Genomic DNA, 24,995 nt, shown 5'->3' with positions numbered 1-24,995 from the left:
AACCAAAAACAATAAAGCATTGATGGTAGCTATGCTAAGAGCCTCCGGGGAAGACAATCCACAACTTTAACTGTCCTGTCAAATGGAGGTGTTTGAGATATGCTAAGATACATCCCTTTACTTTGTAGCCTACATGCTAATGGAAACACACTTCCCTCTTCCTAAAAACACTGACTTCCCCCTGCCCACTGGCACTGGAGGTGTTTGTGTTTCATAAACATAAACTAAGCTACCCTTGCTTTGTAACCGAAGAGCTAACACTTACCCTGTCCTCTCCTAAGAACATTAACTTTCCTCTGCCATGCCCATGGAGGTGTTCGGGTTTCAGATAATCATGCCAACAAGGCTACCCTTACTTTGTAATCTACAAGCTCATGCTAACTCTTGCCATCTCCTCCCAAGAACATAATTTTAGATTAGCATGCTAGAGTCTAGACCAAGGAGTTCTTAGGTCAGTCAGGATAGTAGAATTGACATGGTGCAATTTCTAAATTTGATTGTGCATCAGCAGTTTTTCTCTTATGTCAGTCACTGATAGTCAGTCAATTAGCCCATGTCAGCAAACACATTTTTTGATTGCTAAAGTTAGTTTAGCAGCCAGCTACTAAACTTGTTATCGTGATCGAAATACCGGTCGGGGGCCCCCATTGATTTTGTAAGTCTCACTTTATCATATTAAAAACTGCAAACATTTCTCTCCGCCATATTGAAAAATGTGTAGTATTGCAGGATATGAGCTGTAAAACAACCAATTTTCTTCTCCACCCCATGACAAAATTAGTAGAATTGCAGGAAATGTGTTTTTAAATTGCAAAATCTTCTTTCCACTCCACTGCAAATGTATAGAATTGCAGCAAACTTGCATTAAAACTGCAACACAAAATTAACGCTAAAACATAAAAAATGTCTCTTGACAGAAGGGGGTCACTCAAATCATAGCAACGATAAAAACATTCCCTAACCAGAAACCGTGGATTGATGGCAGCATTCACGTGAAACTGAAAGCGCGAACCACTGCTTTTAATCAGGGCAAGGTGTCTGGCAACATGACCGAATACAAACAGTGCAGCTATTCCCTCCGCAAGGCTATTAAACAAGCTAAGCGTCATTACAGAGACAAAGTAGAATCTCAATTCAACGGCTCAGACACAAGAGGCATGTGGCAGGGTCTACAGTCAATCACGGACTACAAGAAGAAACCCAGCCCAGTCACGGACCAGGATGTCTTGCTCCCGGGCAGACTAAATAACGTTTTTGCCCGCTTTGAGGACAATACAGTGCCACTGACACGGCCTGCAACGAAAACATGCGGTCTCTCCTTCACTGCAGCCGAGGTGAGTAAGACATTTAAACGTGTTAACCCTCGCAAGGCTGCAGGCCCAGACGGCATCCCCAGCCGCGCCCTCAGAGCATGCGCAGACCAGCTGGCCGGTGTGTTTACGGACATATTCAATCAATCCCTATACCAGTCTGCTGTTCCTACATGCTTCAAGAGGGCCACCATTGTTCCTGTTCCCAAGAAAGCTAAGGTAACTGAGCTAAACGACTACCGCCCCGTAGCACTCACTTCCGTCATCATGAAGTGCTTTGAGAGACTAGTCAAGGACCATATCACCTCCATCCTACCTGACCCCCTAGACCCACTCCAATTTTCTTACCGCCAAAATAGGTCCACAGACGATGCAATCTCAACCATACTGCACACTGCCCTAACCCACCTGGACAAGAGGAATACCTATGTGAGAATGCTGTTCATCGACCACAGCTCGGCATTCAACACCATAGTACCCTCCAGGCTCGTCATCAAGCTCGAGACCCTGGGTCTCGACCCCGCCCTGTGCAACTGGGTACTGGACTTCCTGACGGGCCGCCCCCAGGTGGTGAGGGTAGGCAACAACATCTCCTCCCCGCTGATCCTCAACACGGGGGCCCCACAAGGGTGCGTTCTGAGCCCTCTCCTGTACTCCCTGTTCACCCACGACTGCGTGGCCACGCACGCTTCCAACTCAATCATCAAGTTTGCGGACGACACAACAGTGGTAGGCTTGATTAGCAACAACGACGAGACGGCCTACAGGGAGGAGGTGAGGGCCCTCGGAGTGTGGTGTCAGGAAAATAGCCTCACACTCAACGTCAACAAAACTAAGGAGATGATTGTGGACTTCAGGAAACAGCAGAGGGAACACCCCCCTATCCACATCGACGGAACAGTAGTGGAAAGGGTAGCAAGTTTTAAGTTCCTCGGCATACACATCACAGACAAACTGAATTGGTCCACTCACACTGACAGCGTCGTGAAGAAGGCGCAGCAGCGCCTCTTCAACCTCAGGAGGCTGAAGAAATTCGGCTTGTCACCAAAAGCACTCACAAACTTCTACAGATGCACAATCGAGAGCATCCTGGCGGGCTGTATCACCGCCTGGTACGGCAACTGCTCCGCCCTCAACCGTAAGGCTCTCCAGAGGGTAGTGAGGTCTGCACAACGCATCACCGGGGGCAAACTACCTGCCCTCCAGGACACCTACACCACCAGATGTTACAGGAAGGCCATAAAGATCATCAAGGACATCAACCACCCGAACCACTGCCTGTTCACCCCGCTATCATCCAGAAGGCGAGGTCAGTACAGGTGCATCAAAGCTGGGACCGAGAGACTGAAAAACAGCTTCTATCTCAAGGCCATCAGACTGTTAAACAGCCACCACTAACATTGAGTGGCTGCTGCAAACACACTGTCATTGACACTGACCCAACTCCAGCCACTTTAATAATGGGAATTGATGGGAAATGATGTAAATATATCACTAGCCACTTTAAACAATGCTACCTTATATAATGTTACTTACCCTACATTATTCATCTCATATGCATACGTATATACTGTACTCTACATCATCGACTGCATCCTTATGTAATACATGTATCACTAGCCACTTTAACTATGCCACTTTGTTTACTTTGTCTACATACTCATCTCATATGTATATACTGTACTCGATACCATCTACTGTATGCTGCTCTGTACCATCACTCATTCATATATCCTTATGTACATATTATTTATCCCCTTACACTGTGTATAAGACAGTAGTTTTGGAATTGTTAGTTAGATTACTTGTTGGTTATCACTGCATTGTCGGAACTAGAAGCACAAGCATGTGTATGTGACAAATAAAATTTGATTTGATTTGATTTGAATGTGTTGATGTCAATTAGCCTATCAGAAGCTTCTAAAGCCATGACATCACTTACTGGAATTTCCCAAGTTGTTTACAGGCACTGTTAACTTAGTGTATGTAAACTTCTGACCCACTGGAATTGTGATACAATGAATTATAAGTGAAATAATCTGTCTGTAAACAATTGTTGGAAAAATGACTTGTGTCATGTACAAAGATGTCCTAACCGACTTGCCAAAACTTTAGTGGTTGAAAAACAAGTTTTAAATACTCCAACCTAAGTGTATGTAACCTTCTGACTTCAACTGTATATCGTACATGTTGTCACTAATACTTTGTGGTTGCGCGCACGCGTTGGCTTTGTTGGTAAACACCCCACCCGTCTACATGCCTGATGCTAACGCTCCTCTACTCGCAAGAACATTGAATTTGAGATTAGCATGCTAACATGCTAGAGTCTAGACCAATGTAGCATAGTGATAATGGTAACCCTCTCTTTCTAACATTGACATAGCTAATGCTAACCCTGTCTTCCTAAGAACATTGACTTTCCCCTGCCCTGCCCGATGGAGGTGTTTGAGATGCTTGTGGTGCCCGAGCACCAGTACCCCCTCATCTGTATGGGCGTCAGCAAGGGCACGGAGCTCAACCAGGTGGTACGCTTTGAGACGCTGGACCCCAACACCGCTTGCCCCTGGCTCAAAGAGTCCGGTAAGGTCTCATTCAAAGACTGACCTTGACTCCTCATTGACATAGACTTGACACAACTCTAGAGAAAATATAGTCCTATTTGATTCCATTCATAATGGAAAATGTTTGACGCTGATAAAGCAACAGATTAAATGGTTAGTTGACGTTTTTATGTTTTTATCTCCTCCTAGACACTCCACAGACCTGTGTAATCCATGTGACTCAACTGGAAAGAGACACCATTCTTGTCTGCCTGGATCGTGAGTCTAGCAGCATGTCTTGGCAATCCAAAAATCGGATTTGCATTGTAATATTATCTATGTAGATTATACATGCATTGTACGTTCATTGTATGCGTTGCTAATAACATTATGACAATATATTAACAGTGTATCATGTTTTATCACTGAGCAGTCCTTTAAATGAGATGGAGGGAAACTCACCTCAATAGCCACCAATGTGTTGCACCCCGCCTGGGTGGAGGGCAACCATTTTGTGCCTGGATGTCTTCAGTTTCTTGTAATAGCATCATTGTTTAACTCCCCAGGATCCATTAAGATTGTGAATCTGCAGGGGAGGCTGAAGTCCAGTAGAAAGCTTTCAGCTGAGCTGACGTTTAATTTCCAGATTGAGTCGATAGGTAATCGCCCTTGACCCCTTTGCTAGAGTTTAGCCAACACACACACACACACATGTATCAACAGCTATAGAATGGAGAGCAGAGTTTCACAGTCATGTTATGATGAATGACATTCTGGTCAAATTTTGAATTTTTCATATGGTATATTAAACATCCATCTTTTCCACAGTCTGCCTTCAAGACAGTGTTCTGGCTTTCTGGAGACATGGCATGCAAGGGCGGAGTTTCAAATCTAATGAGGCAAGTATTTGAACTGTTTATTGTTGTTTTAATATGATGACTATGATAATGACTGCGATGACGTTAATATTAGATCCTGTCCATATTCCCACCAGATTACACAGGAGATTTCCGACAACACCAGGATATTCCGACTCCTCGGATCAGACAGGTGAGAAATCCATTTTTAGATTGAGGCTAAATCCGTTTAGCAGGGATCATCAACTAGATTCAGCCTCAGGACTATTTTTTGAGGGGGAGCGGATGGTCAGGGGGCCCAGAACATAATTAGAAATCATTTGTGAACTGCAAATTGACCGCAAGAAGCCCAAACAAATAATCATGTCAAACCTTGCTTACATTTGTATACGATCACATACTGTTATGTCTCTATTACGCGTGGGAATACTTTGGAACAGATTTCCAAAATTAAAGTCACTTGGAGCTGATTTGCTGGTGTTTTTACAGTCTTATGTCCGACAATAAAATAATAACACAATTAAAATAAAATTGATTTTATTTTTGCTCAGAAAACTTACAAATAAAATCACCACCATTTGGGGTAACCTGTGTTTAGTGTTGTGGATACAAATTAGTTTAGCGACCTCTGCTGACATGGGTACGAATCCCCTCTGTCCTTTTCATCTATCTGTCCCTCTACACATATCTCCCTCATTTCTATGCTGTCTCCCTCATTTCGGTGCTGTCAAATTAATAAATAAAAATATGCAAGGTAAATATATTTTTAAGTGCCTCGATTACTGCCTGTAATAGCTATGGTGGCGTTCCAGATCTTATTTTTTGCAGTCACATCTCAGAAGATTGCTATATTTTATTCATGCAGTTCATTTTATTTCTATCTGCAACATTCAGAACATTTCACATCACTGAATACGCCCGTTGTACCTTTGATTGCAGGGTTGTGGTGCTGGAGAGCAGACCTACAGACAACCCTACAGCACACAGCAACCTATACATCCTGGCTGGACACGAGAACAGTTACTAACCACCCTGCGCTCTGGGAACCAGGGTCCTGTTCAGTAGGCATAAAGCTTTCTGAAACGGAGTGCTACAGGGATGTACAGTCTGAACCTGTCCAATAAGAAACCTTAGTTTCATTGTCGGTTGCAAAACATTATTTAATTGTATGCCTTAATGAACATGGCCCAGGATTGGTTTCAGTTACATTTTAAGAGGTTATAAATCTGAATGAAATTCATTCATTGAAAATTGCAATTAGGTTTATTTTTCTATTATTAAATTGGAATTCATGTCCTGAAATTAAACTATGGAACTGACCCCATCCCTGATGGGAACAGACTATGATGAGGAGGACAACTCTGACTCTGCATCTGAGACCAAGGAATTGCAATCGGACTATTCATCGAGCAAGCGACCTTGGATATGTCCGGTTTTTAATTGAACCTTATGATTTTAATTGTAAGTCAACATTTATAGTAACACAAACCCACATTCCTGGATATCACACTATTTCAATATTGACCAACTTCTGAGAGCATGCATCCTTACCTGACAAGTGCTTGACCGATGTGTTTGTAATTAATGTAAATAGAATATTGAGGTTGTACACTATAAGTATGTCATGTAGATAACCATGCTGCATATATTTTGTAAAGTTGCCCCCCAACTTAAGAGATATAAAGAGTTGTTGCCTAATCAATGTGGGGTACAACTTTTAAGGGCTTGTCAACTAATGTAATTTTACAAAACAGTGGTAGGATGTCAAAGAGCAAAGTGTCTGTTCATTTTGATCATGTGTTGCCTTTTTTTAATATGTTAGACTCGTTTTGATATAAAGCCATATGCAATGTCATTTTATTTTCACACACTTTAATTCCAACCCCATAGAAAGTTGTCAATTCTCAGATATGCACTGGTTGTGAAATTTGCACATAGTTGTACGCAATAAAACACTTTATTCTTACATTTAAGGCATGGTTAAGTTGTGCTTATAACAAAGTATCTGCATGAGTGCATTAGAAAACATCATACTACACACTTTAACTCAGACAAATTTAACCGGGCAATATAAGGTTTATTTTTGTACATACACGCCAACGCTGTTGTTAAAACTGCATTCAAACTGAAGAGACTCTGGGCAGTTGTACCATCTTAGAATATTTTTCCGTATGGTGGCCAATGAGTTGAATGTTGAATGTTTGCTAAATTGCATTGTTCATATGGTTTGTTCTGGTGTTTGGGCGTCATAGTAAGGCCTCTACCTCATGCATTGGGGAGTCAGTGGGAATATGTGGGGCCAAATTGAACATGTAACACTAAATGTGATTTGCCGACTCCATCATGTAGCTTACACAACTAAAGGAGGGTATGATGAAGTACAAGAATTTTCTGACTTGGTTTCTTTCCATATTGTTTTGGTGTCATGTACATACAGTAAAATAAAATTGCTTAATTGTGCCTGTACAACTGCTAATATTTGAACATGTTACATATTAAACATTTTAACTCACGATGGGCTAAATTGATTGACTGATGAGCCATAGGAAGCCTGTTATTTTTCTCCAAAATTTTAGACGGTATGATGAAGTATAAGGATCTTCTCACTTGGTTTCTTTCCATATTGCTTTTGTGTCATGTACATATTGTAAAATAAAATTGCTTAATTTCGCCTGTACAACTGCTATATTTGGACATGTTACATATTAAACATTTTAACTCACGAAGGGATACATTGATTGACTGATGAGCGATAGAAAAAAGATAAAGTCTAATGTTTTTCTCTTTGACATTTTAGTGGAAAGAATCATTTAGAATCATTTCTGCCAAGATGTAGATGTGTATTTTGAACATTGGGAATGCTTACTATACCATGAACTGCTCCACCCAGTTAGTTAGTGGAGGTGTCTGCTTTGCCACAAAAAGATGAATGCTTTCCATTATGTTTTCTCTGGGCTCTGTTCGTCAAGTCTGCGACCTCACCGCGTGCGCACAAAACTAGCACTAGTTCACATGCATCGTTGGTATGTTTGAAGTTTCATGTTTTAACGTCACATGCACAAGTACAGTGAAATGCCTTTCTTGCAAACTCAACCCAACAACGCAATAATCCAGAACAATGTATTACTAGAAAAAAGCACAAGATAATTTTTTTAAAAGTAATTAAGTAAGCATACTAAATACAGAAAATATTTTTTAAGTCAGTTCCAATACTACATGTACATGTGCAGGAATATTGTAGTGACGGAGGTAATGTGACTAGGCACATTGAGTTTGCAATGTGAGTATGCAATGGTTTCAATTGATCTTTCTCATCAAACGATGTTTTTCATGCTATCGTTTAATTAATTATTGCTCTCAGATAGTATACAGGACTGCGAATGTGGGCAGGCGCGATGATTATCGTAAACAAGCCCTAACGACGTCATTAGCTATCATCTGCGCCTGTGCAATATTCTTCTACCAGCAACTGCACCCGACCCGAGTCATAACAATCGTCTAAATAAATAATTTTGACCAAAGGTAAACTGGTAATTAAAACCAGCCTTTGCGTGGATTCTTGGTTTTCTCGATAACCAAACAAAAAGGCTAAATAGTCTGAAGACATGTTTTGGACATTATAAATTCATGGAGGATAACACGGTTATCAATATCCACCCTGCCGAAGATTCGGTGAAAATGGGCGATTTTGTACCGAGGAGGTTTTTTTTGCCCAAAATATAGGGAATGATTCAACTGGCCGAAAAGGACGAACAGTATCGCATTTCCCGAAACGTGAAGTGACACCCTCACTCCCACGTTGGATACTAGCTAGTCAGCTACGCCACTGTCCACATATTGCTAGTTAGTTCACCACTACTCCAACCATCTTCCGATTCGGATCGATCCGCTACGGCTAGTAACATCACCAGCTCGGCTGCTAGCTAGCTACTACTAGCTTGCCAAATTAGTTAGGGTAACATTTGTTGCCACCAACAACGTCAGTTCGGAACTTGGAAAAATGTCCATCTGCCAAAGTAACGCAAGCTTGTTAGTTAGCGTTTGAAGTGTCTTTGGGTTCGTGCATTTTGAGCTTTTTTTAAACTCTCGGTGTCCCGAAAGAGCAAGCCTGCTAGCTAACGATAACGACTTGCTTCGGCAGCTGGAGACGGCTAGCTAGCAGCTATCAACATCTGTACACTGCCGATGCAATGGTCGCATTGTTAACTGTTTTGGTAGAGGAATGCTCATTTGGTGGATATTCTGAGGCAGCGGGCCGCACAGAATATTGCACCTCTCAGTTCCAACCACAGGCCACACTATATACTGCTTTGATGTGAGAAGTGGCGGTGAACACACAACGCTCACTGGCTGCAAGATAGCGCACGAAGACCGGCAGCTGAAGCCATGCAAGCGGCCCAGGTTCAGTACGACTTTTTCAGCGAGGAGAACGCACCGAAATGGCGGGGGCTGTTGGTACCCTCCCTGAACAAGGTAAGCTAGGAAGTTGGCAGGTGCCAAGCGAACAAATTAACGTTAGACGGCGAGGGTATGCATTACAAGCAAAGTGGCTATTATTAGCTAGCCAGTTAACGTTAATGTTTGTTAAAAACATTTTAATGGTGCCACGTCAAAACACACCATGTTGCCAGTGACACATGGTTTGGTTGGTCAAATCACATATTGGGTGCATACACGTATTTATCAGACGTTATTGCGTGTGTAGCGAGATGATTGTGTGTGCTAATAGTACCAAGATAAAATTGCATTTCGATTACTGTTAGCTGCCCCCCGCTCATTATTGGGGTGCACCCGTGGGGACGCGATGCTTCTATATAATAATATAATAATATATGCCATTTAGCTGACGCTTTTATCCAAAGCGACTTACAGTCATGTGTGCATACATTCTACGTATGGGTGGTCCCGGGAATCGAACCCACTACCCTGGCGTTACAAGCGCCATGCTCTACCAACTGAGCCACAGATGACACAGCCCTATGTTTGACTCAAATGGTCTTGTTTGATTCCCTCACCTAAACTCGAACGTCACTAGTTCCCCATCCATTATACCATTCCTAAAAACGTCCCCTTTTTATCTGCGATCTCAGCGTCACTGTATGTACATCTTGTCCACAGTGTCAGTTTGAGTGTGACGGAACTGGAAGCTTCTGTGGGGGAGGACGCTGTCACGCTCACAGAACGTCGCCCCCCCTCGGCAAAACTGCATCACTTTTTCCTAAGCGAAGGGCTCCATAGTAACGTTGAAACTGGGCCCTCAATTTCAGACATAAAATAAAGTACTTGCTAGCAGCAACCCTGAATATTGTAGTACTAATCATCATCATGAAACGAGTCATTTGTTTGTTCTTGTCCCTGAAGGCAGTTTTGGAAATGCTATGTTGGTGGAGGTGACTGTCATAGCCTATTCATGACCAATAAATGACTATTTGACCATTTACATGGACAACATCATTGACACTACAGTAGTTGTTGCTAGATTAGTCATAAGTATCTTTTTATATTGTTGTTGTGATACACTGCTTTACTCTACCTCCTACCAAAGAAAATAAGAACATGCAAATTGCACACCTAGACTTATAATAATAATAATAATAATAATAATATAATAATAATAATAATGGGTGGTCCCGGGAATCGAACTTGTCAGGTATTTGAAGAGAAATTAGGTTTTGAAACATTGCATGGGTCACAGCTCATCAAGATTGACTCAGCACTTTTTTTTCAAGTAGGTTCTGACTCAGTCTCAATATTTTGGGACGCCCTCATATAGTCTCATGAAGGTGGTGGCCGTGTTTTTGGCGATTTACAGACCTTTGAGGTGGTTTGAAATAAAATGTCTGATGTGGGCAAATTTTAGTGACACACGGTACCTTGGTCTACACAGAGTGAACACTGACTCGCGCCTCCCTGGTTTGCATGTGTGTGTGTGTGTTGGTAAATAGAGGCCTATAGCTTGCGTGAGGCGATTAGGGTGGGGTTTTTCAGCAAGATGCTGCAAGCAGGGGAATGCCGAGTCAGTGAACTTCAGTCACAGCTCTCAAGTGAGATGTTACAATAACAGTTGAGAATTTTCTTTAAAAAAAATGTTCTTTACATTTTTATTTGTTCACCCCAGTGCTTTCTTAAGATGAGTGTTTTCAATGACTAGCATATATTTAGTTCATGTTTGGCCACTGCAACATTCTTAGTTAAAACCACTCCAGACCAACCAATTTAGGCCTAAACAGAAAAACTATTGGGCCTATATAATGGTAGTAGTCAAGATGAAAGGACACCTGAATAACAAACACAATAAGTATCCCAATTTACAATGCGAGTTTGACATGAAGGGGTAGGCCCAGCCTAAGCCCCTCTGTGTCACGTTGGACCGGAGGTAGTGATCAGGAGAAGAGAATGCTAAGAAGAATCAGAACAATACTTAAACAGTAGGTTAATAATACCGAAACTGAATTCTAGCCTACTGAAAGAAAAACATCCTAATGGACCAGCTAGGACTGAATTATGTAATGAAAGTGTGCCGCTTGATATGAATCTGGAAATGAAAATTACCTTTGACATGCCTCGGTTAATCTTTTAGCTAACGCTGCAGAAACGGTACACTGTGAGTTATGTTGAGAAGTTGGTCTTATGTGGGAGATTGAACGAACTGTGGAGGAATGCCGCAGAGAAACAGTTCAAGTCTTTGCTCGAGGTCCCACTTTTGGATGACTGGCACATGTGGAATCCCAACGAGGGGGGATGGCCTCTGCATTCCTGTTGTGTGTAGACTGGCAAGGGCCGGCAAATGCCAAAGTGTGATGATGCTGTAGCAATACAACGCCACAGGCATGGCAGGAATGTAGCCCAATGCATGAGGTCAGAGCAAGTCAGCCCTCGCAGAAAACAGGAGTGAGCGACAACGAAGGGGTGGTTTAGCCCCAGTGGGTCGCATTAAGGACATTTTTGCAACAAGCTTTTACCCCCTTCTCCTCCAAACCACCCCCATTGGATCCCTCAAGTGTTGCTTTCCCCGCTCAAGCTGTGTCAACAAGTCTAGGAGCGGTTATGGAAGACTTCAAAAGAGCCCCATGGCAAGACCAGCTTCTCCTCATTGAACTGTTCAAAGTTGACACACCCTCTGTTCACCCTATTGATTTAGCCATTGGCCTATCGCCTATGCACTCCAGTGGATGAGCATTGTTTAGGTTTCTGCTGTGGAATGAAATGGGGAAATAGGGTCAGTTTTGTCATGCCATTTAAAAAAATATATATTTTTCTCCATGGTCCACTGCTCAAGACATTTTGGCCTGCTTTGCCAAAGCCAAGATGCCAGGTTAGCCAGCCCTGCCAGGAAAAGCTTTGTCAAGAGCAAGCCCTCATTTTAGCCTCCCCACAAATTTCCAATGGCGTGAGTTTGCAAAGTCTTTGAAGTTCTCTGCTGGATTTTTTAAAAACTTTATGCACAGAGTAATTTGTTCATTTTGTGGGGATAAGTTGTGGTCAGGTTTTTAAAAAAAAAACCAGCTGTAGTCTAGAATATCCCCTAATATTCTCCCAGCCCTGTAAACATCAATGGACATGATCTTCAATTGGGGATGGAAAATGTCACACTGATTCTTCCATATGTACTTACAAAGACTTTTCACATTACAATGGCATTCAACATCCAAACATGCTGCATCTTGCCTCTACTCTTTGGCGATAATTAATCAGTCTAGCATCTGCAATAATCACAATTTTCAAGGGCAGACAATTTTCCATATAAACGGTGTGCCCCATTCCTCTTTCTGTTTTTCCCCTAATCTGTTTGCTAGGGATGTGACGATTCACCGATATGCATCGGTCCCCGATTCAAATGTTTAACATCGGTCCGCAGACCCCAAACCGATCCAAATGTAGCTTGCATCTGGTCATAAAATCGAATAAAACTTCACAAATCACCTGTTCACAATTTTTTGGGAATCGTATTAAATTATTTCTACCTTCTGAAACTACCTTATCTTTTGTGACAACTGGTGTCCTCTCCTTCAGTGTCGAACTGCGTGTGACTGTTGACAGTCATTGATCTACAAGTCATTTTGCATGCTAAACAACCCCAGACATCATCAGTAGCCTAGGCAAACTGTGCTCAGCTTTGGGCACTGACCAATGTGGGGTAGGCGGTCTGTTCCTGATATTCCACATCTGCTCGGCACCTTCAGCATTCATATAGTAAAATGGCTTGCATGATATTAGGCTATATTAGTTGACTAAAAGTGTGTGTTTGCTGGGTATTGATATCTATGCACTGTTGAAAATTGTGTTTTAGGGGAATACAAGTAAGCTACCGGAGACAACTCTCATATGGATTTACCTGCCAAACAGTGCTTAAAATACATTTTATTTAGATTGTTCAGTTTCACCATCAGCAATAGTTTTGTCTGTATATGGTAATTTCTATATATAAAGGGTAAAGTTCATAACGTGGACCACAATCCTTTTTGCGAGGCTCACTGCATGGTTGAAGCGAGAGGAGAAGAAAATGTCACTGTAAAAACTTAAAAATGGTCAAAACCATTAGATTTTGAGATGGGGTGAAATTCAAAGTATAGCTAATTTGTAAATGATAAATATTGATACAATACTAGCTCAAACAATTAATCCACTAATTAACTTGTCATTTTAGATTTTAGAAGTGTGGCTCCATTGCCCCCCTCCCCCAGATGCCGAGCCTCCCTTATGGCTCAGCTCAGGTGCTGACATTTACACACAGACACACGCACATAAATCAACTCAGACAGATTCAGCTCAGGGAGGCCCAGCTCATGAGTTCCATGAGCAGATTTTTATTTAGAATGGAAAATTAATGTGTTAGTGCATTGAACTGAATTGCATTTATTCGTTCTCAAATCAAACCGAATTGTTTCAAACTAAAAAGTATCGTTCCTGTATGTGAAAGATTCACATCCCCACTATTTGCATGTCGTGCCGTGCAGGCCCGCACTGGCTGGGGTTCCTGGGAATGAAATTCCTGGCATTGCTTTGGGTTAGTCTGGCATGCAGGAGCCAGGGCCTTCTCTCCACCACACCCACCTGCCTGGGACGGGCAGCTCCGGCCCGGATTCCTTCTGCTCTTTAACCCCTTTTCATAAACCCTTAGCCCCTTCCCACATAATTCACGCAGACCAGATAGGACCTGGACAGGTGGAAGTGCTATTGGAGAGGTGCTATAGGTTGCAGATTAGGAGATCTGTCTGGTCCCTTCAGTTCTGTTAAGACTCTTGAGGAAAGGGCTATGGGCAAGGGTTGGTTACCAGAGTTGAGTTGGGATTGAGGGAGGAGCACCTGGGTACACCAGCTTGGTTGTCATCGGAAACCTCTGGGCCAAGAGTGACACAGGATCAGGTGAAGAGGTCATGTGGGGCTAGGGCTCACAAGGCCACGTTGCACATCTGGAGTCAATTCACTTGAGCTTGAATCGTCATCAACGATATTGATTCACATGATCAGCAGCTTACTCTGGATTTGAGACTCCCATGCTTCCTTCTAGAATGACACTCAGTCCACTCATAACCTGGGGTTGGAGAGTGACCTTGAATTTGCAATCAAGTATTTCATTCTACTCTTTACTTGATGTTGTCTATCAGAGGACCACACTGCTCTACTACACACAACACTTTTTGATTTGAAGTCCACCTTAGGCATTGTTTCAGTGGGGAAGTATTGAGTTGGCCCCCAATTTTCAATAATGAGCCTTTCTTCCAATTTGTCTTGGAGCTTCCCATAAACCTATCCTCCATATTTTATCTTGTGTGTGTGCAGATTTTATTTGCAACTCATTTATTCAGATTATTATTACCTTTATTATAATGGGTTTTAAGACTTTTCACTTTTTTGTTTATTTATAATTTGCCTTCACAAGGAGGCAGAGCAAATGAAGAAGTCTGATCAAACGGTCTAAAGAATTGCAGCATGCAATGTATTCCAGCATACAGGTCATCTTCAAGCAGAGCTTTCTAGTCAATCTTCTATTTTTTTCCCCCATTGGCAATCATGATGTAGCCTAACACAAGCCTTGTGTCAGGCTAGGCTACATCTTTTACATTATCTCAGGACCTCCTGTTAGACCTTGATCGTTCCCCACTCAAAACACACTTCTGAAAGCACCTACGTATATGCCCACGACAGATGAATACCTCTGTTTGTTCCGTCGCGAGGTGAGAAAGGTAGGTAGAGGTGTGTGTCAGTGATGGTCATTGCCGTTTAAGATGAGGGAGGATGATCTTTGTTTATGAGCATTGTATTTCAATTACAGCATAGTGGATGACTAATTCATGTTCCTTTCACCCAGCTCAAAGTAACACCCAGCTTAATCTAACGTTGATAGTTTTAGGCTCATATGCTACTCACATTTTCCCTGTACCAATGAGTGAAAGTTTACAACGTAGGTGCACCGGTCGAGAGAATTTTGAGTAATCAAGGTACGAGACAATGACTCAATACCGCCTTGCACACTCTTGCCTGCATCTAGCTGATCTAGGGTGTAATCATTAGTCCAACAGTTACAAATTAGTTTCTATTGTACAAATTAATGTATGTTCATCCCGCTTCCGTTTTAAGGAACGTTTTTCAACCGAATTAGCGGGATCAATACACCCCTTATCAGACACAGTTCACATTCATAGCAGCCACCAAAAAAATAGCATGCTCACTTTGCTTGTTGTATATATAATTCCTTCTCGCAACTATCAACATGCTTTCCTCCTATCACCTTTTCCTGTCGCTTGTGTACTTCAGTGCACAACACATCAGCTGTCTGACCAGGTGAAAAAACCTTTCCAAGCCAAACCTTCATATCAGGACCGCTGGCCGCGATACACAGCCTACATCGTTGTCCCATCATAGTCAACATAGCTACTAGAACTAACGTGTTAGTAAACCGGCGACAATCATGCAATACAATGTACAGTCAGAAAGCAGTTTAGCAATTACACTGGTGGGCCCCGGTGGCAATAAATTAATAAAATGAAAATCTTGACTTGGAAGAGTTCCAGTGTTGGATAGCCAGCAAGCTAATAAACATACAACCATATATATCTCACTCTTGCTTGTCCTTAGTTTTGTAAGAAACTTATATTCAAAACTGTTCAACTGTCTTTCCACTCACCACATTTTAGGCACTTCTGTGCTAGCTAGCTGTAGTTTATTTTTTCAGTACTAGTGTCATTCTCTGGTCCTTTCATTGGGTGGACAACATGTTAGTTCATGCTGCAAGATCTCTTATAGGTTGGAGGTCGTCCTCAGGAAGATGTCACAATGACTGTAAGTCTATGGAAGGGGGTGAGAACCATGAGCCTCCTAGGTTTTGTATTGAAGTCATTGTACCAAGAGGAGGATGGAAGCTATCTGTCCTCCAGCTACACTATGGTACTACACTACATAGTGCTGTTGAGGCTACTGTAGACCTTCACTGCAAGATGGTGTGTTTTAATCAATTATTTGGTGAGGTGAATATATTTAGTATAGTTTTATTTCTATTAAATTCACTGAGGAGAATGGTCCTCCACTGAGGAGCCGTGTGTGTGTGTGTTTAAAATGGAGGCATTAGAGAACATTCAGGCTTTATTGACCCAGTACAGCAACCTCTGTATTTCCATAGAAGATGGCCGTTTTCTTTGCCTTGTGATGGGAGAAGATTGCACTTCAGCTGCAGTACGATTTTCGCCATGTTCCGATTCTCTGCCTTTCTATCTGAAGTTTTGTCACTTGCTTGTTGAATTGGTGTTTGTCATGGGCTCGAATTGGTTTCCACCGTATTTCTTGCTCCAATGAAGTATCAAGCGTGTGCAATGCTGCCATCAAGGCAAAGGATGGCTACTTTGATGAATCTCATATATTTTGATTTTAACACTTTTTTTGGTTACTACATGATTTCATATGCGTTATTTCATAGTTTTGATGTCTTCACTGTTATTGTACAATGTGGAAAATAGTCAAAACAAAGAAAAACCCTTGAGTCGGTGTGTAAACTACTGGTACTGTATGTATTTTGGAGTTTATTTAGTTTTTTATTTTATTTTAATTGTTGGAAATAAATGACTGTTAACAGCAGGAAATCAGCTCCAAGTGATTTTAATTTAGATAATCTGTTCCACAGTATTCCCATGCCTAATAGAGAGATACGTGTAATTGCATACAAATGTAAGCAAGGTTTGAAATGTATTGTTTTAGTCAAATACATCTATTTGAGCTTCTTGCAGTCAATTTGCGCTCTCCAAATAATTAGTAATCATGTTGAAAAAATCTTAATGATCCCTGCTGTAGGTTATAGTCGCCTCGTTACTTACCTCCCTTTCATTTAGCTTTTCACGCTATCTGCGCCTTTTTGCTTTTATTCACTCTGCACTATTTTTACCGATCAGTTTACTATTTTATGCAGTCTCTCCCTTAAAATTAAATGGCATATTCATAAAAATAGTTTTATTTTCTATTTCTAAGGTCCATCTTTTCACTCTGACCTCAGAAAACACCCTCTCGCTCACACTCACTCTCTCCCTTGGCAGCTCTTCAGAGGCAGAGAGAGTTACAAAGTTGAGTAGGACCATGCCCTCTCTAAGAGGAGGAGGGGAGTAGAGACTCTCAGAGCTTGCTTAGTCATGCTCTGATAGGAGGCCTCGGCTGGCGAGGCGAACTGAGGAGACCGGAGTGTCTATGCTGTGCTCTCGTCACTGGGCTCAGTCAGTTACCAGGGACACAGAGTTAGAGGCAGTAGTCCCACTCCACGAGCTACAACCGCAAACGTATGCTTATTCCAACCTAAACTCAAGTAGCCTAATTGTGTACTTTTTCCCTAACGTATTTGACCCATTACCAGCCATAAAGTTAAGATTGATGTGTTGTCTTGTACCAACTCAATGGATGATGGTTAGGAGATGCAGGACCAAAAGGTAGGCCTCAACGTTAGAGTAATGTGTCTTTATAGTTATGTTCGTAGCGACAACCCTTCGTCGCTGATCATCTATTTTTCTAGCCATGTTTGTCACTGTTTGAGTGACTGCATGAAGTGGGCACAAGTTTGTCAGTAGTCAACACAAAATGCGTTGGGGATAATGAGTACTTAATAGCAATTTCCTGCTGGAAATATATGAATTGACTTGGAAAATAGCTTTCATCAATAATCATGTAGCCTATGTCTAGTGTTTGATTTAAAGCCAACCATGGGCTGTGTTCAAGGAGTCGTATGTTATGATGTGCATGTTCTGCAAGAACTCCTCGTGTAGGTCACAGTGACTTGTGACTGTTATGATGGAGTGCACTTGACTGGAATGCAGATGGGCCTATCCAGAGTAAGAATGTATTTGAGTAGACTAGGTACTGGTGAACACAGCACTCTGAATTTGCATTTCATCAGGTAGGCCTAATACTCTGTATTGCAATTTGCAAATGCATATCTCGAGGGCTTTTCCAAAGGGGAGCCACACTACAAGCCTATTTGTCTTATTTATTCATTACATTATATTCCACCGCATCCTATCCAACCAAAAGAGAGTGTGAAGTCAAGCCTACTTTCAGTAAAAAGTTGACTTATTGTATTCTGTCTGTTTTCGAGTGGTCCAAATGAGAAATCCCCATTTATTTTAACATTTTACAAAGGGTATTTAAAAAAATATATATAATAGTCAACTTTGTATATATATATATATATATATATATCCTCTTTGTATTCACACTGCCCTTGCCTTTGAATGAGGACTCAACTTATTTTGTGGTCCGAGTCCTCTTTATCCACATTTGCCAAGTTCAGAAAGGATCCAAAAGCTTTTTCCAACATTCCCTGAATACACTCTGGGTTTTTACAAAGTGCAGGACAATCTCACCATCTCATCAGAATTTATCAGACGTGGGGAAAAAGTATCAAATTATCATACTTGAGTAAAAGTAAAGATACCTTATTAATAGAAAAACACTCAAGTAAAAGTCAGTCACCCAGTAAAACACTATTTGAGTAAAAGTATTTTGTTTTAAATATACACAAGTATCAAAAGTAAATGTAATTGCTAAAATCTACTTAAGTATTATAAATAATTTCAAATTCCTTAAAGCAAACCAGAAGACGACACAATAAAAAATAAAATAAATGAGTAAATTTAAAAAATGTCTATATATACACAGTTGAAGTCGGAAGTTTACATGCACCAAATACATTTCAACTCAGTTTTTCATAATTCCTGAAATTTAATCCGAATAACAATTCCCTGTCTTAGGTCAGTTAAGATCACCACTTTTATTTTAAGAATGTGAAATGGCAGAATAATAGAGTGAATTATTAATTTCAGCTTTTATTTCTATCATCACATTCCCAGTGGGTCAGAAGTTTACATACACTCAATTAGTATTTGGTAGCATTACCTTCAAATTGATTAATTTGGGTCAAATGTTTCAGGTAGCCTTCCACAAGCATCCCAGAATAAGTTGGGTGAATTTTGGCCCGTTCCTCCTGACAGAGCTGGTGTAACTGAGTTTGGTTTGTAGGCCTCCTTGCTCACACATGCTTTTTCAGTTCTGCCCACAAATGTTCCACTACTTTGGAAGTATGCTTGGGGTCATTGTCCATTTGGAAGACCCATTTGCGACCAAGTTTTAACTTCCTGACTGATGTCTTGAGATGTTGTTTCAATATATCCACATAATTATCCTACTTCATGATGCCATCTATTTTGTGAAGTGCACCAGTCCGTCCTACAGCAAAGCACCCCCACAACATGATGCTGCCACCCCATGCTTCATGGTTGGGATGGTCTTCTTAGGCTTGCAAGCATCCCCCTTTTTCCTCCGAACATAACGATAGTCATTATGGCCAAACAGTTCTATTTTTGTTTCATCAAACCAGAAGACATTTCTCCAAAAAGTACAATCTTTGTCCCCATGTGCAGTTGCAAATTGTAGTCTGACTTTTTTGTGGCGGTTTTGGAGCAGTGGCTTCTTCCTTGCTGAGCGGCCTTTCAGGTTATGTCGATTTAGGATTCGTTTTACTGTTGGTATAGATACTTTTGTACCCGTTTCCTCCAGAATCTTCACACGGTCCTTTGCGGTTGTTCTGGGATTGATTTGCACCTTTCGCACCAATGTGCGTTCATCTCTAGGAGACAGAGCGCGTCTCCTTCCTGAGCGGTATGACGGCTGCGCAGTCCCATGGTGTTTATACTTGTATACTATTGTTTGTACAGATGAACGTGGTACTTTCAGGTGTTTGGAAATTGCTCCCAATGATGAACCAGAGTTGTGGAGGTCTACAATTATTTTCTGAGGTCTTGGCTGAGTTATTTTGATATTTCCCATGATGTCAAGCAAAGAGGCACTGAGTTTGAAGGTAGGCCTTGAAATACGTCTACAGGTACACCTCCAATTGACTCAAATGATTTCAATTAGCCTAAATCCATGACATAATATTCTGGAATTTTCCAAGCTCTTTTAAAGGCACAGTCAACTTAGTATATGTGAACTTCTGACCCACTGAAATTGTGATACAGTAAAATAATCTTACTTTAAACAATTGATGGAATAATTATGTCATGCACAAAGTATATCTCCTAACCGACTTGCCAAAACGATAGTTTGTGAACAAGTAACTTGTGGAGTGGTTGAAAAGCGAGTTTTAATGACTCCAACCTAGTTGTGTGTGTATATATGTAACTTTGTTAAAACAATTCAAAATAAGTTTCTATTGACTCTTCAGATACCCTAAAATGTAATCCAACTATAATTTTTCATACGGAAAGTAGTATGTTCAATAGGAAACCGATATTAGCAGGTGTGTCTTGTCTTCCTCGTGCGACCAAACATGAATTTCCAATAGTGTCCCAGTACTAAAACTCATATTTCTTACTCATTTTGGAAGAAACAAGCCTGAAACCGTGAACACGGTGCTGACACCATGTGGAAGCCATAGGAATTGCATTCTGGGAGCTAGATTTGAATTATTTCTCGATACTTTCCATGGTAATAGTATAGGCTCTCTCAAAAAAAAATCTGGTTGGTTTTTCTATGGATTTTCTCCTACCATATCTTTTGTGTTATAGTCTCCAACATTTTTTCTTTCCAATGGTACCAATTATATGCATATCTGGCTTCAGGGCCTGAGCATCAGGCAGTTTACTTTGGGCACATCAGTCAGGTGGAAATTGAGAAAAAAGGACCCTAGCCTGAAGTGTCAGAACCCACATTTATTAAAATAAGTTTTCTCTGCAAATAAGTTTCCTTCCAACTCTTATGTAGGTTTCATAACAGCAAGGAAATAACACTGTCACAACAGGTCTAAATATGTGTCATGACAGTGTTATGTCAGCTGTTAGGACATGATATGGTTATGACCGTGCAGGTCAAGTAAAGGGTTACCTCATCTTCTCTCTTTTGTGGCACATTGGTCTTATGGCAGGGGAAATGGTGTTGCAGTAGTCTAGTGTGTGGTGCAGAAATAATGGCAAGCAAACAAACTGAATTCAGACAACCTCTCGCGATGGTCTCAGTTTGGTTTGTTTCGGGGCTCTTTTGAGGGGTCCGAGTTACTTTGGAGTGTTCACACGGCACAACAAATTAAGTGAACCGCACTGAGTTCACAAAAATTGTCTGAAAAAGGACTAAGTGTGAAACTATACTACACTAGAAAATCTCGCCAGTCGCAGCCCAAGGTTTTTTTGAACATAGACGTCACTCCGTCTAGTTTTGATTTTACATTTGAGTTCTCAACTAACGTGAAATCAACAAACATTTGAACTGTTATTGGATTTAGGTTCAAAGTTGGGTGTAAAAATTTCAACATGTCTCTAAATTGCCTTACGTTGATTACTTTTCCCACGTTGATTCTATTCCATGGAAAAACCATTTATTCAACCAGTTTGAGCCCAGCTGTAATCTATACTGAACTAGTAGCTTAGCCACATCTCTCTTTCTGTGTGAAGGTGCTGGGCCAGATGCACCTCAAGATTTTTAACACTTGATTTAAAAAAAAGTGTAATGATAATCAACTCAACCTATACTGAACTAATACATGTTTACCACGTATTCTGCCAATCCAACCTTTTTTTTTTTAACAGCTGATTTTTTAAAAATAAATCAACTCATACTGAACTAATACACATCTCTCTCTGTGAAGGTGCTGAGCCAGGTACATCCCAAATTGTCATCCCAGGAGGATGCACTGCAGTACATTGAGGAGCTGATCCTACTGCTGCTCAGCATGCTCTGCCAGGCACAGCCACGCAGCGTGCAGGATGTGGAGGTAAGGATCTCCGTCAATAGCGCAACAGTGTCAGGACCAAAAACCTTGTTGACCCCTTTTTTACAGAGAGTAAACAGAGTTTTATTTTTTTTATTTTTTTATTTTTTTTACATACTTCCAAAGCAATAGCAGCAGCTTTGGACAAACAGGTCCTTTACGTAGAGAAATAGGAGTCTTTGCTCAGTGTTGTTTTGCCCTCAAATGTGATCTTTTACTGAAGCTTAGGTCAAGGTGATAACACATTTCAATCACAATTAAGTTGAATCGTTGTGATTGTGTTGTCTAATCTTTATTATTAACAGATCACGTTTGGAAGCAGAAAAACAGTGAGCAGACCTTCCCTTTTGGAGTCCCTCATGGAATCAACAACGAACTGTGGCGAAGTAGAAGTTGCCTCTAAATCACAGATCTAGGATCAGATGACTGTTCCCCTGATCCTCTCATTTAAACCTATCATCTGGGAAATAAACTGACCCTTGACCAGTGATGCGAGCTACTTCTACTTAAAGGGGCAATCAGCATTTGCTACACTGAACAAAAATATAAACGAAACATGTAAAGTGTTTGTACCATGTTTCATGAGCTGAACTAAAAGATCCCAGACATTTTCCATATGCACAAAAAGCGTATTTCTCTCAAATGCTGTGCAACAATTTGTTTACATCCCTGTTAGTGAGCATTTCTCCTTTTGTCAAGATAATCCCATCTACCTGACAGGTGAGGGATATCAAGAAGCTGATTAAACCGCATGATCATTACACAGGTGCATCTTGTGCTTGGGACAATAAAAAGCCACTCTGAAATGTGCACTTTTGTTACACAACACAATGCCATAGATGTCTCAAATTTTGAGGGAGCGTACAATTGGCATTCGACTGCAGGAATGTCCAACAGAGATTTTGCCAGGGAATTGAATGTTCATTTCTCTACCGTAAGCCATCCCCGATGTCGTTTTTGGCAGTACGGCCGACCGGCCTCACAACCGCAAGACCACGTGTAACCACGCCAGCCCAGGACCTCCATATCCAGCTTCTTCAGCTGCGGGATGGTCTGAGACCAGCCACCCGCACAGCAGATGAAACTTTGGGTTTGCACAACTGGAGAATTTCTGCACAAACGGTCAGAAAACGTCTCCGGGAAGCTCATCTGCATGGTCGCTGTCTTCACCAGGATAACACAATTGCAATGAACACAATTGCATTTTATCGATAGCAATTTGAATGCACAGAGAAACCGTGTGAAACCGTGACGCACCACCCTCTGTAGCGCTTTATGGTCGAATGCCGCGCAGTTGCCATACCAGGCAGTGATGCAACCAGTCTCTGGTGCAGCTGTAGAACCTTTTTGAGGTTCTGAGGACCCGTGCCAAATCTTTTCAATCTCCTGAGGGGGAATAGGTGTTGTCGTGCCCTCTTCATGACAGTTTGGCAGATGGTTTTGTTGCCTACTCTTACCACCTGAGGGCGGCCCGTCGGGAAGTCCAGGATCCAGTTGCAGAGGGTGTTTTAGTCCCAGGGTCCTTAGCTTAGTGATGAGCTTTGTGTGCACTATGGTATTGAACGCTGAGTTATAGTCAATGAACAGCATTCTCACATAGGTGTTCCATTTGTCCAGGTGGGAAAGGGCAGTGTGGAGTGCTTTCAACATGATAATCCACAGCCCCATGTCGTAAGGATCTGAACACAATTCCTGGATGCTGAGCATGTCCCAGTTTTTCCATGGCCTGAATACAAGACATGTCACCCATTGAGCATGTTTAGGATGCTCTGGATTAACGTGTATGACGGTGTGTTCCAGTTCCTGCAAATATCAAAAAACTTCGCACAGCTGTTGAAGAGTGGGACATCATTCCACAGGCCACAATCAACAGCCCGATAAACTCTGCGAAGGAGATGTCGCGCTGCATGAGACCAATGGTGGTCACACCAGATACTGACAGGTTTTCTGATCCACGCCCCTACCTTTTTTTTTTCAGGCATCTTTGACCAACCGATGCATACAGTGGGGCAAAAAAGTATTGTCAGCCACCAATTGTGCAAGTTCTCCCACTTAAAAAGAAGATAGGCCTGTATAATATTCATCATAGGTACACTTCAACTATGACTGACAAAATGAGAGAAAAAAAATCCAGAAAATCACGTTGTAGGATTTTTAATGGTAAGGTTGTGGACAGGTGTCTTTTTATACTGATAACAAGTTCACACAGGTGCCATTAATACAGGTAACAATTGGAGGACAGAGGAGCCTCTTAAATAAGTTACAAGTCTGTGAGAGCCAGGAATCTTGCTTGTTTGTAGGTAACCAAATACTTATTTTCCACCATAATTTGCAAATAAATTAATTAAAAATCATACAATGTGATTTTCTAGATTTCTTTTCTTCTCATTTTGTCTGTCATAGTTGAAGTGTTACCTATGATGAAAATTACAGGCCTCATCTTTTTAAGTGGGAGAACTTGCACAATTGGTGGCTGACTAAATACTTTTTTTGCTCCACTGTATCTGTATTCCCAGTCATGTTAACTCTTTAGATTAGGGCCTAATTAATATAAATTTAAATTGGCTGATTTCCTTTTATGAACTGTAAAATCGTATAAATTGTTGAAAGTTAGGTGTTTTATATTTGGTTTCAGTATACATCAATTTTGGGACTTAAATGAATACGTAATGATTCTTGAAGAATATAATTTATAAATGCTTCATGAGCTTAGTTCAACTGTCGTACCCCATCAGAAGCCAAAATATAAGCTTGTTTTACTCCAATGTGTGTAAACAAACACTATATAGCCTCAAGACATGGTTAAAACTATAATGTTGATATCATGGATGGCCAGTCCTTGCATCCATAGCACTGTCTGAATTTGGTTGGTTACATTTCTCGTTCTACTGCTGATTGCTGCTTTAATGTCCCTCACAGTCACAGCATAGCATTCCGCTTCATTTTATTCTGTTTATTCTGTTAGCACACTTTTTATTGACAGCTGGTGAAGTCAGGGTTGCAGTAAAAGAGGATGTTGATTTTATGTGCCCACCCAAAAAGGGGAAATTAT

The 24,995-nt window shown here is 41.2% G+C and overlaps 2 protein-coding genes across 6 annotated transcripts in view; both read left to right on the top strand.

Moving 5' to 3' along the window:
- The window catches only part of LOC118389102 (mitogen-activated protein kinase kinase kinase kinase 3-like), a 76,326-nt gene extending 69,106 nt beyond the window's left edge, over window positions 1–7,220 (top strand). For both annotated transcript variants that reach the window (XM_035778847.2, XM_035778846.2), the window contains 6 exons: window positions 3,719–3,890; window positions 4,061–4,129; window positions 4,417–4,509; window positions 4,679–4,749; window positions 4,845–4,900; window positions 5,647–7,220. In XM_035778847.2, coding sequence (XP_035634740.1) covers window positions 3,719–3,890; window positions 4,061–4,129; window positions 4,417–4,509; window positions 4,679–4,749; window positions 4,845–4,900; window positions 5,647–5,734 — 549 coding nt within the window. In that variant the 3' untranslated portion in view covers window positions 5,735–7,220. The remainder of the gene's footprint in view (window positions 1–3,718; window positions 3,891–4,060; window positions 4,130–4,416; window positions 4,510–4,678; window positions 4,750–4,844; window positions 4,901–5,646) is intronic.
- Window positions 7,221–8,145: 925 nt separating this feature from the next.
- Window positions 8,146–24,995, top strand: part of LOC118389101 (son of sevenless homolog 1-like) — a 70,066-nt gene continuing 53,216 nt past the window's right edge. For 2 of the 4 annotated variants that reach the window (XM_035778843.2, XM_035778841.2), the window contains exons 1-3: window positions 8,146–9,180; window positions 21,821–21,946; window positions 22,249–22,272. In XM_035778843.2, the coding sequence (XP_035634736.2) occupies window positions 9,094–9,180; window positions 21,821–21,946; window positions 22,249–22,272 (237 nt within the window). In that variant the 5' untranslated portion in view covers window positions 8,146–9,093. The remainder of the gene's footprint in view (window positions 9,181–21,820; window positions 21,947–22,248; window positions 22,273–24,995) is intronic. The other 2 variants (XM_035778845.2, XM_035778842.2) reach the window with 1 other exon arrangement.

Source organism: Oncorhynchus keta, chromosome 10, assembly GCF_023373465.1.
Source record: "Oncorhynchus keta strain PuntledgeMale-10-30-2019 chromosome 10, Oket_V2, whole genome shotgun sequence".
Classification (NCBI taxonomy): Eukaryota; Metazoa; Chordata; class Actinopteri; order Salmoniformes; family Salmonidae; genus Oncorhynchus; species Oncorhynchus keta.
This window is presented reverse-complemented; position numbering and strand designations above follow the sequence as displayed.